Source organism: Oncorhynchus mykiss, chromosome 20, assembly GCF_013265735.2.
Source record: "Oncorhynchus mykiss isolate Arlee chromosome 20, USDA_OmykA_1.1, whole genome shotgun sequence".
In the NCBI taxonomy this organism is placed as follows: domain Eukaryota; kingdom Metazoa; phylum Chordata; class Actinopteri; order Salmoniformes; family Salmonidae; genus Oncorhynchus; species Oncorhynchus mykiss.
The window spans coordinates 29,492,849-29,509,813 of NC_048584.1; the positions used below are offsets into that span (position 1 = coordinate 29,492,849).

Sequence of the window (16,965 nt, forward strand, 5' to 3'; positions counted from 1 at the left end):
TCTGCACCCTACTCTATTCTATCTCCAAGCTACAGTATAATTGCTATTTTTAGACATATAATATATGTTTTTGGTCAGTGACATAGTACAACATGTTTCTATGCCTTTAGCCAGCAGATCAGTCACGCAGTCAGCATGTTAGCTAGTTCAGTTTCCAAAATAAAAGTTCTGTGGTGAAATGTTGTCATAGAGGGATAGTACACCATGTGTCTGTGTGACTTCCATGTTTTTTCCAGGCCTCCAGTCTCACTGTCAGCATGTTAACTAGTGAGAGAGGAACCCCAGATGTTGCCGTGCGGTGGTATTGTGCAACCAAGGGCTTTATCCACTGTCACATGTTCCCCAACAATCCCCCTCTCAGCTCTCTGTAAACACCATGCTGATCATGTCTGAGCCCCAAATGGCAACATATTCCCTATTAAGTGCTCTACTCTATGGGCCCTGGTCAAAAGAAGTGCACTACATAGGGAATACAAATAGGTTGTGATTTGGAACTAAACCCAGGTCCACATACCAGCCAGCCTGTCAAGAAAGTTGTTTTCTTCCCCTTTTTTAAGAGCGCTGTGAAACAATGTTCTCAGCTTCCCAATGTTAGCAGAGCTAGAAACATCCAGAATGGCTCTACAATGACTTGACACAAAAAAAAAAAATGTGTGTTACAAGTACAAATGTATTTCACGTTGGCATGAAGGATCGGGAGAACAGACACAGGAATGCATAATAGTTTTTTTTATTAAGCCCAAATGATGGCCTGCCGTGTTTAGGCACAGGGACGAAGACCAAACAAACACGTAACAAAAACACAGGATTGAAACCCAAACAAAAGAGCGAGGAGTACCTCAAATAAATAACACACAGGCACAATGATTAACACACAGGACAAGACCCATAATCATCTGCACAATCTACAAGGGCACGAAAGCCCAAAACACACAGCACAGGTACTCACACGCACCAACAGACATTGTAACAATAATCAACCCCCCAATGGAAACCAAAGGGCACATATAGAAAAATACTAAATCAGTGGGAATAGGGGACAGGTGTGCCTGATCAAAGTTCCGGAGTGATCCGTGACATAATATTACATAGTGTTTGGTTAACATCATTCCCTGGCTGTTAATAAGAATTTGCCGCATATCTAACACTGACTTTGACTTCACACAGATAATCATTAACTTCAAGGGACCACTACAAACACTATAATCCAAAAAATTGCCTATAGTACGTATGGCAGACAATTTTCCCAGGTCTGTTACTGGGTGATGGGATCTTAATTTGATCAGTCTTTTGTTGCTGATCATTTTTATGCACAGCAGCAAATGCAAACTTGTAATGTATTCAAGGCTTCAAAAGGCTTCTAAAGTTTGCATTTTCCACTTAAAACAGTCAGACTTGTTTTGCCGTAACAAAAAATATATCAACCCCGACGAAAAATAACCATTGATTATAATCCACATTTCCTGTTGCTGCAGGATTATTTTCCTGCTGTAGCAAACTGGCTCAAATTAAGATCCTACCTCTGTAGTTATAACAGTGTTTCTTAATTCCTGGGAAGACATTTTTGTGTTTGCCCTAGCACTACACATCTGATTCCACTAGTCAAAGGTTTGATGATGAGTTGATTAGTGGTATGAGTTGATCAGTTGAATAGGTGTCTATTACTGTAAACTGCTGAGTACAACCATGATCTCTCTAACATGCTGTGGTGTTCCTCAGATCCGCAGCTCCTCCAACACAGCTGCGGTGGCCCTACAGGAGTTCAACACTACATACAGTGTTCAGGTAGCTGCCTGTACTCAGGCTGGGCGTGGCATGCTCAGTCCACCGGTCGGGATCTTCATACCAGAGAACAGTGAGTAGACCTCACTACATCAGGAGTTCCTAATCCTAACACCTTATTTTATTTATTTGATTTTATTTCACCTTTATTTAACCAGGTAGGCTAGTTGAGAACAAGTTCTCATTTACAATTGCGACCTGGCCAAGATAAAACAAAGCAGTTCGACACATACAACGACACAGAGTTACACATGGAGTAAAACAAACATACAGTCAATAATACAGTATAAACAAGTCTATATACGATGTGAGCAAATGAGGTGAGATAAGGGAGGTAAAGGCAAAAAGGCCATGGTGGCAAAGTAAATACAATATAGCAAGTAAAACACTGGAATGGTAGATTTGCAATGGGAGAATGTGCAAAGTAGAAATAAAAATAATGGGGTGCAAAGGAGCAAAATAAATAAATAAATACAATACAGTAGGGAAAGAGATAGTTGTTTGGGCTAAATTATAGGTGGGCTATGTACAGGTGCAGTAATCTGTGAGCTGCTCTGACAGTTGGTGCTTAAAGCTAGTGAGGGAGATAAGTGTTTCCAGTTTCAGAGATTTTTGTAGTTCGTTCCAGTCATTGGCAGCAGAGAACTGGAAGGAGAGGCGGCCAAAGAAAGAATTGGTTTTGGGGGTGACTAGAGAGATATACCTGCTGGAGCGTGTGCTACAGGTGGGAGATGCAATGGTGACCAGCGAGCTGAGATAAGGGGGGACTTTACCTAGCAGGGTCTTGTAGATGACATGGAGCCAGTGGGTTTGGCGACGAGTATGAAGCGAGGGCCAGCCAACGAGAGCGTACAGGTCGCAATGGTGGGTAGTATATGGGGCTTTGGTGACAAAACGGATTGCACTGTGATAGACTGCATCCAATTTGTTGAGTAGGGTATTGGAGGCTATTTTGTAAATGACATCGCCAAAGTCGAGGATTGGTAGGATGGTCAGTTTTACAAGGGTATGTTTGGCAGCATGAGTGAAGGATGCTTTGTTGCGAAATAGGATGCCAATTCTAGATTTAACTTTGGATTGGAGATGTTTGATATGGGTCTGGAAGGAGAGTTTACAGTCTAACCAGACACCTAAGTATTTGTAGTTGTCCACGTATTCTAAGTCAGAGCCGTCCAGAGTAGTAATGTTGGACAGGCGGGTAGGTACAGGTAGCGATCGGTTGAAGAGCATGCATTTAGTTTTACTTGTATTGAAGAGCAATTGGAGGCCATGGAAGGAGAGTTGTATGGCATTGAAGCTTGCCTGGAGGGTTGTTAACACAGTGTCCAAAGAAGGGCCAGAAGTATACAGAATGGTGTCGTCTGCGTAGAGGTGGATCAGAGACTCACCAGCAGCAAGAGCGACCTCATTGATGTATACAGAGAAGAGAGTCGGTCCAAGAATTGAACCCTGTGGCACCCCCATAGAGACTGCCAGAGGTCCGGACAGCAGACCCTCCGATTTGACACACTGAACTCTATCAGAGAAGTAGTTGGTGAACCAGGCGAGGCAAACATTTGAGAAACCAAGGCTGTCGAGTCTGCCGATGAGGATGTGGTGATTGACAGAGTCTAAAGCCTTGGCCAGATCAATGAATACGGCTGCACCTTACATATTGAATTACATCAGGAGTTCCTAATCCTAACACCTTACATATTGAAGTACATCAGGAGTTCCTAATATTAACACCTTTATACATATTGAAGTACATAAGCATGTCAGCAACCGCAAGTAGATATTTAACCTGACCGTGTTCTAAATAGTAGGCCGGTTAAGTATGTGATAAAAATAAAGTTTTATTGTATGTGGCATTTAGAAAATCGAGTATACTTTAAATTTCCGGATGTCATATTCATTTCGGCTTTGACAACAGCTGATAATCAGATATGGTGCTACTGAAATTAACCAATAACGTGAAACAACGCAACCGCGCATGACGCAGTCTCAGTTTGCAAAAATATATAGTTTTACATTGCGCATTTTTGAAAATCGAGTATGGTTTAAATGCTAGGATGTTGTATTAATTTCAGCTCTTCATCTAGTAGAATTAAATGCACACTTTTCCACAATGGATTGGAAGAGGTGGGTTGCAAGTGACAGGCCCTAGTTCTAGTAGCTAGTAGGTTTGTGGGTAAAATCCAGTGGTGTAAAAATACTTTAAAGTACTATTTACTATTTATATGTTTGACAACTTTTACTTCACTACATTCCTTAAGAAAATATTGGACTTTTTACTCCATACATTTTCCTTTACACCCAAAAGTACTCGTTACATTTTGAATGTATAGCAGGACGGGAAAATAGTCCAATTCACGCCATTATAAACAGAACATCCCTAGTCATCCCTAATGCCTTTGATCTGGCAGACTCACTAAACAGAGAACATCCCTAGTCATCCCTACTGCCTCTGATCTGGCAGACTCACTAAACAGAACATCCTTGGTCATCCCTACTGCCTCTGATCTGGCAGACTCACTAAACAGAGAACATCCCTAGTCATCCCTACTGCCTCTGATCTGGCAGACTCACTAAACAGAACATCCTTGGTCATCCCTACTGCCTCTGATCTGGCAGACTCACTAAACAGAGAACATCCCTAGTCATCCCTACTGCCTCTGATCTGGCAGACTCACTAAACAGAGAACATCCCTAGTCATCCCTACTGCCTCTGATCTGGCAGACTCACTAAACAGAGAACATCCCTAGTCAACCCTACTGCCTCTGATCTGGCAGACTCACTAAACATACATGCTTTGTTTTTTAAATTATGTCTGAATGTTGGAGTGTTCCCCTGGCTTCCCGTAAATTAAAAAATAATTTGGTGCCGTCTGATTTGCGTATTTTAAGGAATTTTAAAGTATTTATACTTTGACATTTGATACTTAAGTACATTTTAGCAATTACATTTACTTTTGATACTTAAGTATATTTTAAACCAAATACATTTAGACTTTTTCTCAAGTAGAATTTTACTGGGTGACTTTACTTTTAAAGTATCTTTACATTTACTCAAGTATGACAGTTGGGTACTTTTTCCACCACTGGTAAAATCACAAGGGAAGCCAATCCAGAATAAAAAGCCATATTACAAACTATGTGTTGTGATAATTGCGTTGTTTGCTCTATAACCTGTTAATTCATATGCCTTGCCACTGTGATATATAGGCCGAGACAATAAGAAGACACAGTCGCAGAATAAATTAAACTAGACCTTTGTTTCATCACAAAAAGGGAGCGCGACCTCTGTCTGGTGGAGTCCACAAAACATATTGCATGTAACAAACATTTACATGAACTACAGCATGGTCAAGTTAATGTTTCCAACATTTTCGGAGTACTAAACAACTATTGATTTAGAACCACAGAGAGTTACCACAAGTCACAGAAAACAGGAGCTGCCTCCACTATTCCAGTACCATTTCAACATCAAATTACCTCTGCTTAGTGTGTGTGTGTGTGTGTGTGTGTACGTACAAGTTGAACAAAACATGTTGACTCACCCCACATTAACATTTTCAAGGCTGTCTCTTCACGTGATAAAAATTTCTGTCACAACGCTAATGCCATCCTCCTCTCTTTCATGTTGATTAAACGCTCTGACTCTGTCATACAGTACATGCTTTTAGTTTTTGTTGCCCTAGGCTACCTGGCTAAAATGCTTGCTCACTAACCAAACTTCCTTTCATGTGCAACGATGAGCCAGCTAATTAACATTAGCCTACTTCATCTAGCTACATATTGAACTTCCATCCTCTCATCGTTGCACTTCCATCCTCAACTTCCATCCCCTCTTCCATCCTCTCAGGCACAATGTATCAATGTATCAATATATGGTTGGATCAGAATCGCTGTTACAATCACTTGCCACTACAGAGAATTAGGTAAAACCACAAATGAGAATTAGGTAAAACCACATATCCAAATCCCTACCTCCATCCATGGCTATTTAGGAAAGGGACACTTAAATAGCTAGCTAGCCACCAGAGGACAATGACACAATGAGATGTAACAATGCAAGTTTTTCTGTCAATTACATTTTTCTGTTGATGTGATTGGTGTGAAGCCAAATCCAAACTGGCTTCCCTTTTTTTTTTTGGTGGACAGGAACATTCACAGTTTAGTTAACTCAGTTTAGCCCAACGCTGATTGGCTGATTTTATACTTTTTTTAATCAAGGGAGGCCAAATGCTTGCTGGTTTCCCTTGCATTCAATACTACAGGTGGAAAAAATGTCCTACTCTTTTTGACCAGACCGTATCAGATACGCTACACATACAGAGACAGAGGGGCACTGTTTTGCTCTCTTGGATGCTTTCTCCGGTGAGATTCATTCAGCCTCTTCCGAATTGAAGGATAATTATGAAACTAAGACGAAAGATGATCAATTATTATGTATATGTTTTTTTGTTTTTGTTTGGTCAATGTTTTGGGGAAGCCTTGCTTCCCTTGTCATGCATCATACATGCCACTGCCTAGTTCTCTTCAAGTAGCCATACAACAAAATTAGGCTACTTAATTGGGAAGATGCAGAATAGTGAAGCATCTGCGGTGGTGTTAAAGGGCAATTCGCTTGTTGCAAAATTACACACAAACTGAGAACACACACATATACAGCAAAACCTATACAAATACAACATACAGTTGAGTTGAAACTTTGATCATGTTTGTGTGTTCTGTTCTATCAATCAATCGATCGTAGTTTGATTTGATTGATTCATTGCTTGATTGATTCAATCATTGATTGATTGCATGTTGTGTTCCAGATTGGCCCCTGTCTCCCTCCTCCAGTCCAGACACCATAGGATCAGACTCTGTGTATATCATACTGGGGGTGGTATGTGGCTTCTGTCTCCTGCTGCTAGTACTCTGGGCTGCTATCTGCATGAGAAGTAGGATACTAGACACGCGCTTTGGGTAAGTTTGCATGCTTCTTCACATATTAAAGTCTTAATTGTATCGGGCTGTACAAGGAGGGGTGTACATTGATGTACTACAGTACCCAGAATGCTGTGTAACATCTGGTTTGTCTTGTTTCTGACACTAACCTAATGGTGTCCTCAATACCTTAATGATCTGATCATGATCACTTTAAACCCCTGTGTATTGACTTCGACCGTGCTGCAGCCCACCAGACTGCCCACCCCAACTCACACCCTGACCATACTAAATAATGACAAAACAAAGGAAATAAAGGTCAGAACGTGACATGACCTAACCTAAATAGAGAAATAAAAGGTTCTCTAAGGTCAAGGCGTGACAAGTCTTCCTTCCTCAAATAACTTACCGGTACTTGACTTGTTCCTTTTCACTCCTAGTAGATTAAAGAGCCTCAACAGTGCATCTCCAGCCAGTGAATTCTGTTTTGTCTTTGCAGTTTTCTTCACTCAGTTTCACCAGTAAGAAATGTCTATTGTCTGTTGCTGCAGATGTAAAAGTTACTCAGCATTTTGATCCCTGGAGTTGGTAAGGGGAAACGGTGTATTGGTCAGTGGAAGTGGTTATATTTCCTGTTGAGGAAGGGGTAAAGTTACTCAGCATTTTGATCCCTGGAGTTGGTAAGGGGAAACGGTGTATTGGTCAGTGGAAGTGGTTATATTTCCTGTTGAGGAAGGGGTAAAGTTACTCAGTACATTGTCAATAAAGCAGCCTGGTTTCCTCATAATCACTGACAACTGCACCTGAGTCAAGACTGCCAAGGTTGTACTGACTGTATCATGTTCATTAGGCACAAAATGGAAGAAAACAGACTGAAACAGCTGGACTCAATCAGCAGTGAGATCTGGGCGGTGTTAGTTAGGGCAGACTATGGAAAACATTTTCACATTTACATTTTTCAACAGAAAATGAAAATGGGCCTATCTCATTGGACAAACCCTGGTAGTCCCTCCCTGTTTGTCTAATTTCTTCTGTTTGGTGCCTAATGAACACAACCATCCCTGGTCTTACTGCTGAAGACAGAGGTAGTCTAGCTGTGTTGGAAAGAAACACCAAAACAATATTTTCCACTCTAATCCTCTCCCCTCTCCACTCCTCTGCTACTCTCTCCTCCTCTCCTCATCACCAAAACAACCCATCTCTTCTCCGTTCTGCTGTCTCTGTTCTGGAATTCATTATGTTAAAGAGGTGACTCAGTGTTGCCGTTCGGGATATACAGATAAGAATGCTCAGAACTGGCAGACATCTCTCATCACCCAGAGGCAGGAAAACATCCGGTCATAGAGCTTGCTTCCTGATTCAAGATGAATTCTCAATCTAGTCAACCAAATGATTACAACTCTGAGGCAAGCTCTTGTTAAAGTGTTAGTCAGTGAATGACTCATTCTGTTCCATTGTATAAAGTAACTTGTTTTGTTTCTCTCTGGCGCCCCCTGCAGTCAGATGTTTGGAAGTGGAGAGAAGCTTCAACCGATCGTTCAGTACAGGCCACAGAAGTCCTACAACCGATCAGCCATTGAAATTACACGTACGTGAATAAAAGTTATATTCTAATCTACTGTACTCTGCTCTACTTTACTCTACTTTTCTCTACTCTGCTCTAATCCTCTACGTTCCTATTAACATACATCGGAGAAGAAAATCTATATCCACAGATTTTGCACAATAATAAAAAATATCAGCTCTATTTTCCCCTCTTGCCCTCTTTTTAGTAGGTAACCTGGGTGTGAGTGATGAGCTCCAAGCCAAACTACAGGACTTCATGATTATGAGAAATCTGCTTTCCATCGGGAAGGTTCTGGGAGAGGGTGAGGATGACATTCATTTGATTATTTAGTACACAAAATCAGGGGCCTATTTGTGTTATAAAGTAGGTAGAATACAACTTTATCTCAGTCATATGTCATTTTTTCCCAATGTAATTTCTTACATTTTTTGGTAATTTCATTTGTTTGTGGTTGTTCCTTAAATCACATTTCACGTCATTTATTTGTTGCTTCTCGTCATTTAGAGGTATTTCTGACTGTTACCTCTGACTGTTCCCTTTCTGACTGTTACCAACCCATTGTTTATTGACCAGGTGAATTTGGTTCTGTGGTGGAGGGACATCTGAAACAACTGGACGGAACATCTGAGAAAGTGGCTGTGAAGACCATGAAATGTGAGCTTCTTCATCCTCTTGTTAGCTTTCTTTAATTGGGCTGATCTAACAATGCCCATTCATTTAGGTCAGATTCAGAGTGCTTTTTTTCTCTTTCTTACCCTCTGATTAATATCCTAGATGGTTGATGAATTCCTCATAGCCTGCTCCCAGATCTGTTTGTGCTGTATAACCAGCTAGTATGACCGTTCATGCCATGTTTGGCATGCCAATGACCACAGGAGTTGGAAAGATAGTGCAAACAGATCTAAGACCAGGCTAAATAACACATGACATTTGTATTAATTTCCTCTTTGTTTTCTAGTGGATAACTTCTCCCAGAGGGAGATAGAGGAGTTCCTGAATGAGGCTGCCTGCATGAAGGACTTTGACCACCCTAATGTCATCAGGCTGCTAGGTACTGTAGGTCTTCTTTGCTGCCATCACAGACCATCCTGCTCAGTCCTGCCCATCATGCAGAAACTATGGGTTCATGCTCCCTCACTCCATCCAGCCATACATACACATAAGAGAGATCACAGTTGATGTCTAAAGGATTTTGTAAAACTTAGTAAAAACTTTATTTTACAATCATTTTACAACTGTTATTTACCTGCTATGACGTTGATCTGCTCCTGCTAGGTGTTTGTCTGGAGGCGGGGTCTGGTCACTTCCCCAAGCCCATGGTGATCCTGCCCTTCATGAGATATGGAGACCTCCATAGCTTCCTGCTGCGCTCACGCCTCGGAGACAGTCCACTGGTGAGCTATCTGATGCTTTCCCGAGGAGCACGTTGAAAAAAAGTGTTGTCTTGTCTGAATATGGTTACTGACATTGTTGATGTCAATGATGAAGATGTTGTTTCTTTCTTCTTCTTTATTTTTCTTTCAGTTCCTGCCCACTCAGACACTCCTAAAGTTTATGATTGACATCGCCATGGGGATGGAATACCTCAGTGGGCGGAACTTCCTCCACCGTGACTTGGCTGCACGCAACTGCATGTAGGTTTATATTTCACCTGAACCAGAGCCAGACTGAGTGTACAAAACATTACGAACACCATCCTAATATTGAGTTGCACCCCCTTTTTCCCTCAGAACATCCTCAATTTGTTGAGGATGGACTCTACAAGGTGTCAAAAGTATTCCACAGGGATGCTGGCCCATGTTGATTCCAATGCTCCCACAGTTGTGTCAAGTTGGCTGGATGTCCTTTGGGTGGTGGATCATTCTTGATACACACGGAAAACTGTTGAGCGTGAAAAACCCAGCAGCGTTGCAGTTCTTGACACACTCAAACCAGTGCGCCTGGCACCTACTACCATACCCCTTTCAAAGGCACTTACATATTTTGTCTTGCCCATTCATCCTCTGAATGGTACACATACACAATCCACATCTTAATTGTCTCAAGGTTTGAAAATCATTCTTTAACCTGTCTTCTCCCCTTCATCTACACTGATTGAAGTGGATTTAACAAGTGACCTCAATAACGGATAAAAGCTTTCACCTGGATTCAACTGGTCATTCAATTTCATGGAAATAGCAGCTATTCCTAATATTTTGAACACATAGGGATTACATCTTTACATTGTGACAAAGTACAGATCAGAGCTGTATATACACATATATATATATAACTGAACAAAAATATGAACGCAACATGTAAAGCGTTTTCCTGGGGACACTAAAATGCCACTCTAAAATGGGCAGTTTTGTCACACAACACAATGCCACAGATGTCTCAAGTTTTGAGGGAGCATGCAATTAGCATGTCCACCAGAGCTGTTTCTGGAGATTTGAATCTTCATTTCTCTACCATAAGCCGCTTTTGAGAATTTGGCAGTACCTACAACTGCAGACAACGTGTATGGTGTCGTGTTGGCGAGCGTTTCACTGATGTAAACGTTGTGAACAGAGTGCCCCCCTGATCAACTCTTTGAGAAGGAGATGTGCTGCGCTGCATGAGTCAAATTGTGGTCACACCAGATACTAGCTGGTGTTCTGATCCACGCCTCTACCTATTTTTAAAGGTATCTGTATATCTGTGGAATCCATAGATTAGGGCCTAATTCATTCATTTTCAATTGACTGATTTCCTTATATGAACTGTAACTCAGCTAAATCTTTGAATTTTTTGCATGTTGCGTTTATATTTTTGTTAAGTGTGTGTATATTTATATATATACACACACAGTACCAGTCAAAGGTTTGGACACACCTAGTCATTCAAGGGTTTTTCTTTACTTTTATTGTTTGCTACATTGTAGAATAATAGTGAAGACATCAAAACTATGAAATAACACATGGAATCATGTAGTAACTAAAAAAAGTGTTAAACAAATCAAAATATATTTTATATTTAAGATTCTTCAAAGTAGCCACCCTTTGCCGTGATGACAGCTTTGCACACTTTTCTTTAGGAATGTAGTGAAGTAAAAGTAAAAGTTGTCAAAAATATAAATAGTAAAGTAATTAAAAAATATATATATTTAAATATTTTTACCTAAGTATTTTACACCACTTTGTGTGTGTGTACAGGTCTGACCTTTTCACAATGTAAAGATATGAGTCTTATCTCATGGTAAACAGAGAGGACGGCAGCTAAACCATCCTTGTTCCTTGGTACTGTTCATGTACGACTGTGGTCTATTTTGGCAACTTATTCAAGTAGAAACTCACTGTTGCTGTCCACTATATGGCCAATGTGATGTAGACACATTGCTCTTGACATTTTGAATAAATGCCAAATTCTTGCGCTTGTATCCTGCCTAGTCAATTTTGATATTTTTCTAGTAAGTGGAATTGATAGATTGTTCTATTGATTGGTCTGGTCCTACAGGCTGCGTGATGACATGACGGTGTGTGTGGCAGACTTCGGCTTGTCTAAGAAGATCTACAGTGGTGATTACTACAGACAGGGCAGGATAGCCAAGATGCCTGTGAAATGGATTGCGGTGGAGAGCCTGGCGGACAGAGTATTCACTGTGAAGAGTGATGTGGTATGGAGGTCCACACACCCACACACACAATGATGTTGTAAGGAACGTCTGAGATCGAGCCCCCATCAGCTAGTTTCATTTCTTTCAATCCTTGACTGATTATGGGAATACATGTGAATGTGTCAGAGAGAAATGAAAAGTACTGTTATTCAAGTATTTAGTTCCCTTTCTGAGAAATTAAACAGCCAGCCCGTGAAGTTCAGCCCACAGCTCTCAGCATTGGAAAAGTTATTGGATAGCTTAACAGAGTTCTCAACAAAGAGCCGTGTGACTGCAGGACAGTTAAACGGCTATCCGGACTTTCTGCTTTTCAACCCCACCTACATATACATAGTACTTCAATCAATCACCTTACCAAACCTACATGTGCATATTACCTCAATCAATCACCCCAACTACCTCGTACCCCAGTACACTGATGCAGTACACTCCTTGTATATAGCATGTATATAGCCTCCTTATTGTTATTTTATTGTATTAATGTACCGTTTTATTTTTGATCTATTTGTTAATTTTCTTACTTTTAAACTGCATTGTTGGGAAAGGGCTCGCAAGTAAGCATTTCACTGTAAAGTCTACACTTGTTGTATTCAGGGTGTGTGACAAATACAATTTAATTTGAACAGACTGCAAATATGATACTTGAATTCACAAATTAAAATGCATTTACAGTTCTCTGCTCACGTTATGTAGATGCATTTAACATGTTATTTTAGTAGGAGCTAGCAGAACCCAGCAATTTTAACATTTACGTTAACAGTCTATCACGAGAGAGAAACTACAGCTAACTTAAATGTGTTCTGTGTGTATTCTTGCAGTGGGCATTTGGTGTGACCATGTGGGAGATAGCGACACGGGGCATGACACCGTACCCTGGTATCCAGAACCATGAGATTTATGATTACCTACTTTTGGGCCACAGGCTGAAGCAGCCAACAGACTGCTTAGATGAACTGTGAGTGTTTATCTTCTCTCTACATGGCTGTCTTTCGGATTGGGCTTTAGTGAATAGGAACATTTAGCCTGATCCAATACCTGTTTGTGCTGTATTGCCAACTCCTAAGGTCATTGTCAATGAATGGACCTATTAACTATACAGATCTGGGACCAGGTTAAGGAACATTATGCTACAGCCAGGACAATATAGATAAACTGAAGAAGAAGTAATGTCTGCAACTCTGTTGTGGTTTATTAAGACGCAAAACAGATCACATTTGAATAATTATTCTTACTTCTCCTGTCCACCAGGTACGAGATCATGTACAGCTGTTGGCGTGCTGACCTCCTGGACCGCCCCGTCTTCACTCAGGTGAGAGAACTCCCGGCGAAGCTGCTCTAGACAGTCTACGTCCCAAATGGCACTCTATTCAATTTATAGTTCACTACTTAGGGAAACCCCTAGGGCTCTGGTCAAAAGTAGTGCAGTATATAAGAAATAATATGGTGCCATTTGGGATGCAGACATTGACACCCTGGTCAAAAATTGTGCACTACACTCTTAGAAAAACAGGTGCTATCAAGAACCTAAAAGGGTTCTTCGGCTGTCCTCAAATAAGAACCCTTTGAAGAACCCTTTTTGGTTCCAGGTAGAACACATTTGGTTCCATCTAGAACCCTTTCCACAGAGGGTTCTACCTGGAACCAAAAAACATTCTCCTATGGGAACAGCTGAAGAGGGACTATAACGAACAAGGTGAAATTTGCTACGCAGACAGACTGTGTAAAGATGAATCTTCTAATCTTCCGGACTTTCCTCAGGTTAGAGAACTGTTGGAGAAGCTGACAGAGAAACTTCCGGAGGCTTCTACCAGCAAAGAGGACATCATCTACATCAACACCAGTTTCCCTGAGGAGGATCAGCCCGGTGCTTGTGCAGACTCCCACCTGGATTTGCCGCTTTTTAGCTCCTCCCCGTCCTGCAGTCATAGAAATGAATTCAGCCCCTCCCCTTCCTGTAGCGACCAGTTCAGCGCTTCTCCGTCCTGCAGTAACAGTCGCCAGAGACGAGACAACCGAGATCTGGTAACAGCAGTCATCCACGAGACTATGGAGGAAAAGGAGGAGGAAGATGATCGTTACGTTGTTGTCATCTCTAATGCCAATAGGAGTGGGGACCCCGCTGTCACCATGACAACAGCAGCTGTGGACAGTGACACTCCCCTGTTGGCTCGGGAGGGCTTGGGTGGGGTTTTGGGGGGAGCTACTCGTGACTCAGTGGGTGATGTCACTGGGATGGATCAGCACGCGAGTGACACAACGCTGTTGCTCTGATAGGCATGGAACGTTGGGACTAGAAATCCAGTAATCTGAAACCAGACAAAGAAGCGCTCTCCCCCAGCGGTCATGTCTGATGATAATACACATCCTTCTTGTCTGCACTCTGGACTGTTGAGGACATAATATAGGTATTGTAAAGACCCTGCCGTTGATAAGCATGATGACCACTCACCCAAGGGAACTAGCTTTCTTGGAGCAGCGGTAACGTTTCTGGATCTGGACCCTATGAGACTGGGTGCAAATCACGCCTTGGAATCTCGTGCTACTCCCTTATTTAAAGGGAAAAAAATTGTACCTTTATTTAACTAGGCAAGTCAGTTAACGGCCTAGGAACAGTGGGGGCAGAACGACAGATTGGTACCTTGTCAGCTCGGGGATTTGAACTTGCAACCTTCCAGTTACTAGCCCAACGCTCTAACCACTAGGCTACCCTGCCGCCCCAGTTTGAACGTATGGTACTGTGTGGATCATGAGCACATAGGCCTTCTGCTTGGTGCAGCATGTGTAGTCTCACGTTGCAACACTTCCAAGTTGTTTCACCAAGGATCTGCCCAGTGTCTGTAGAAATATAATCCCTATTTCTATGATCCTGTCTTGTGGCATTATTAAGTGTTATTACCTTGTCTATTCCCCAATGCTTTGCATTGAAATAATTATGACCAGTTTTCCAGTGGATGTTTATACCTCAAACGGTTACCACTAGCTATCAGTGTTAATGCAAGAGATGTACATAAGAGATGCTACATTTGCACATCTCTCTTATAGTATATTTCCAATTAAATAAGCTCTGCTAAAAATTGAAGTCAGTGTATCCCTAGCAGATATTGAAAGCTGTGAACAAGGCACAATTACAGCCAACCACTGTTGTAAGTAAGTAGTACACTCCCATTACAATCAGAGGCCATCTAAAGCATTTAAACTGTACGTAATTTTAAGAATTCCTTTTATATATTGAAGTATTTTTGAAGTGGCAATGTGTATAGGAACTTTACATGATATGTGTATATAGAGTATTGTGTACATATGATATCGATGGACTGAAGAAAAAAACAAACAGTTATTTTGTATCTCAGAGGACCTTGTATACAGCCTTGAGGTACTCCACCAAGGTTAGGCAGTGGACCCTGGAATGTCCACAATATCTAATAGTTTATTTTACAGATTTTAATAGAAGTTCAACTTTTGTTAAATATAAATATAGTCAATGTTGATATTGACTGAATTGTTAAAGAGATTTGCAGGATTTTTTTCATGATGCAATAAATGTTTGCAAATTAAAAAATGTGACTTTTTTTTATCCATCTGACCCTGAAAATAAATCCATCCTGGATTGAATAAGATGCACGCACACACACAGTTTTGTTTTACTCTTCTTGTGGGAACCACAAATATGAATTCTCTTTCAAAATCCTATTTTCCTTAACCTTAATTCTAACCATAATTATAAACCTAACCCCTAAGTCTAAAATATATTTTTTCCCTTGTGAGGAGGACTGGCTTCTGGTACCCACAAGGATAGTTAAACAAAAACACACACACACACACACACACACCAAACATGATGATCAGATAAGGGAAATAAATAACAGATTTCAAGTTGCTATCATTTTTTTAACCCTTGTGTAGTGTTCATGTTTTTGTTATTGACCCAATGTTTGCGGGTCTGATGGACCCACAATATTATTGGGGTTTTAAAACAATACAGCCATAGCAATTTACATAAAAATACTTAGATGTTGACTTATATCAATTACAAGCAATATAGACAGCATACATGGTTAATATTTGGCAATTACCTCTGCTAGATCACATTTATCAATAAAAGCGCTATTCGTTTTTAAAAATAAAATTATTACATGGGCGGAATAAATTGTTTATCTTGAACGAATATAAATGAAACAAAGTTTATCACTATGGATGTTTATTGCTTTGAACTGAACAAATTGGAAGGACAACTTCCAATGATAAATTATCCCCATTCTACACAAATTAAGGCCGGTCTACACACCACATGAGGGACAGAGTTTTACTGCGTGTGTGTTGCAAATGTATTTATTGCACTTGATGCACGTGTACTGTGTCTTCCTGTCCTTCTTGGGTCCACACACATAGCAGCGCTTCTTCTTGTTGCTACCGGCTGCAATCTACTCACACTACTCACACTTACTTTCGGTATTGGAGTTGTTGGTTCTGCAGGTCGGGCGGAGGGGGCACCAGCATCCTCCTCCTGAATCCTCCTCATGATGGCTGCAGAAGCTGGGGGTCCTTGGGATATGTTGCCTCCTCTGGATTTGAGGTCTTACCAATGCCTTGCCCTGTTCTTCGAGAAAGAGATGTCTCCTCTGGAGCTTCCCTCTGTACCAATCTGGGTTCAACCAACGCATTGTACGCCGAGATGTCCAAGATGTTGAAGAATTTCACAAGTGTCCAGCTTAGGGTTCTTCTTTTGCAGCTGTAGCCAGTCCCCAGCTTGTTTAAATTGTCCACCCCTCCTTTTGTGGCATTGTAATCCATTATGATTTCTGTTTTTTGATGTCTCTGGCCACAAATTCTCCCATCCTTATGCATCGTACTCGTGAGTACCACATTTTTGCTTTTCTTTGGCATGTAGGACACTAGGGACGTGAACACAAACTTAAAGGAAGTGATAGGCCTGTTCCATGTATTCAACAGCTGAGGTGGGAGCTCTGGCTTGTTTTTTCTCACTTGTCCTACCATTGTCAGCTTCTTCTGGAGGAGCTCCTGTCCCAGCTTGTGTGAAGTAAAAAAGTTATTGCATGTGATGTTGTGG

The 16,965-nt window shown here is 41.1% G+C and overlaps 1 protein-coding gene across 1 annotated transcript in view; it reads left to right on the forward strand.

Moving 5' to 3' along the window:
- The window catches only part of mertka (c-mer proto-oncogene tyrosine kinase a), a 38,266-nt gene extending 22,818 nt beyond the window's left edge, over positions 1-15,448 (forward strand). The window contains exons 10-21 of the mRNA XM_036956137.1: positions 1,720-1,855; positions 6,585-6,735; positions 8,196-8,284; positions 8,469-8,564; positions 8,837-8,917; positions 9,222-9,314; positions 9,539-9,657; positions 9,788-9,897; positions 11,738-11,897; positions 12,716-12,852; positions 13,146-13,206; positions 13,656-15,448. Coding sequence (XP_036812032.1) covers positions 1,720-1,855; positions 6,585-6,735; positions 8,196-8,284; positions 8,469-8,564; positions 8,837-8,917; positions 9,222-9,314; positions 9,539-9,657; positions 9,788-9,897; positions 11,738-11,897; positions 12,716-12,852; positions 13,146-13,206; positions 13,656-14,168 — 1,746 coding nt within the window. The 3' untranslated portion in view covers positions 14,169-15,448. The remainder of the gene's footprint in view (positions 1-1,719; positions 1,856-6,584; positions 6,736-8,195; positions 8,285-8,468; positions 8,565-8,836; positions 8,918-9,221; positions 9,315-9,538; positions 9,658-9,787; positions 9,898-11,737; positions 11,898-12,715; positions 12,853-13,145; positions 13,207-13,655) is intronic.
- Positions 15,449-16,965: the final 1,517 nt, after the last annotated feature.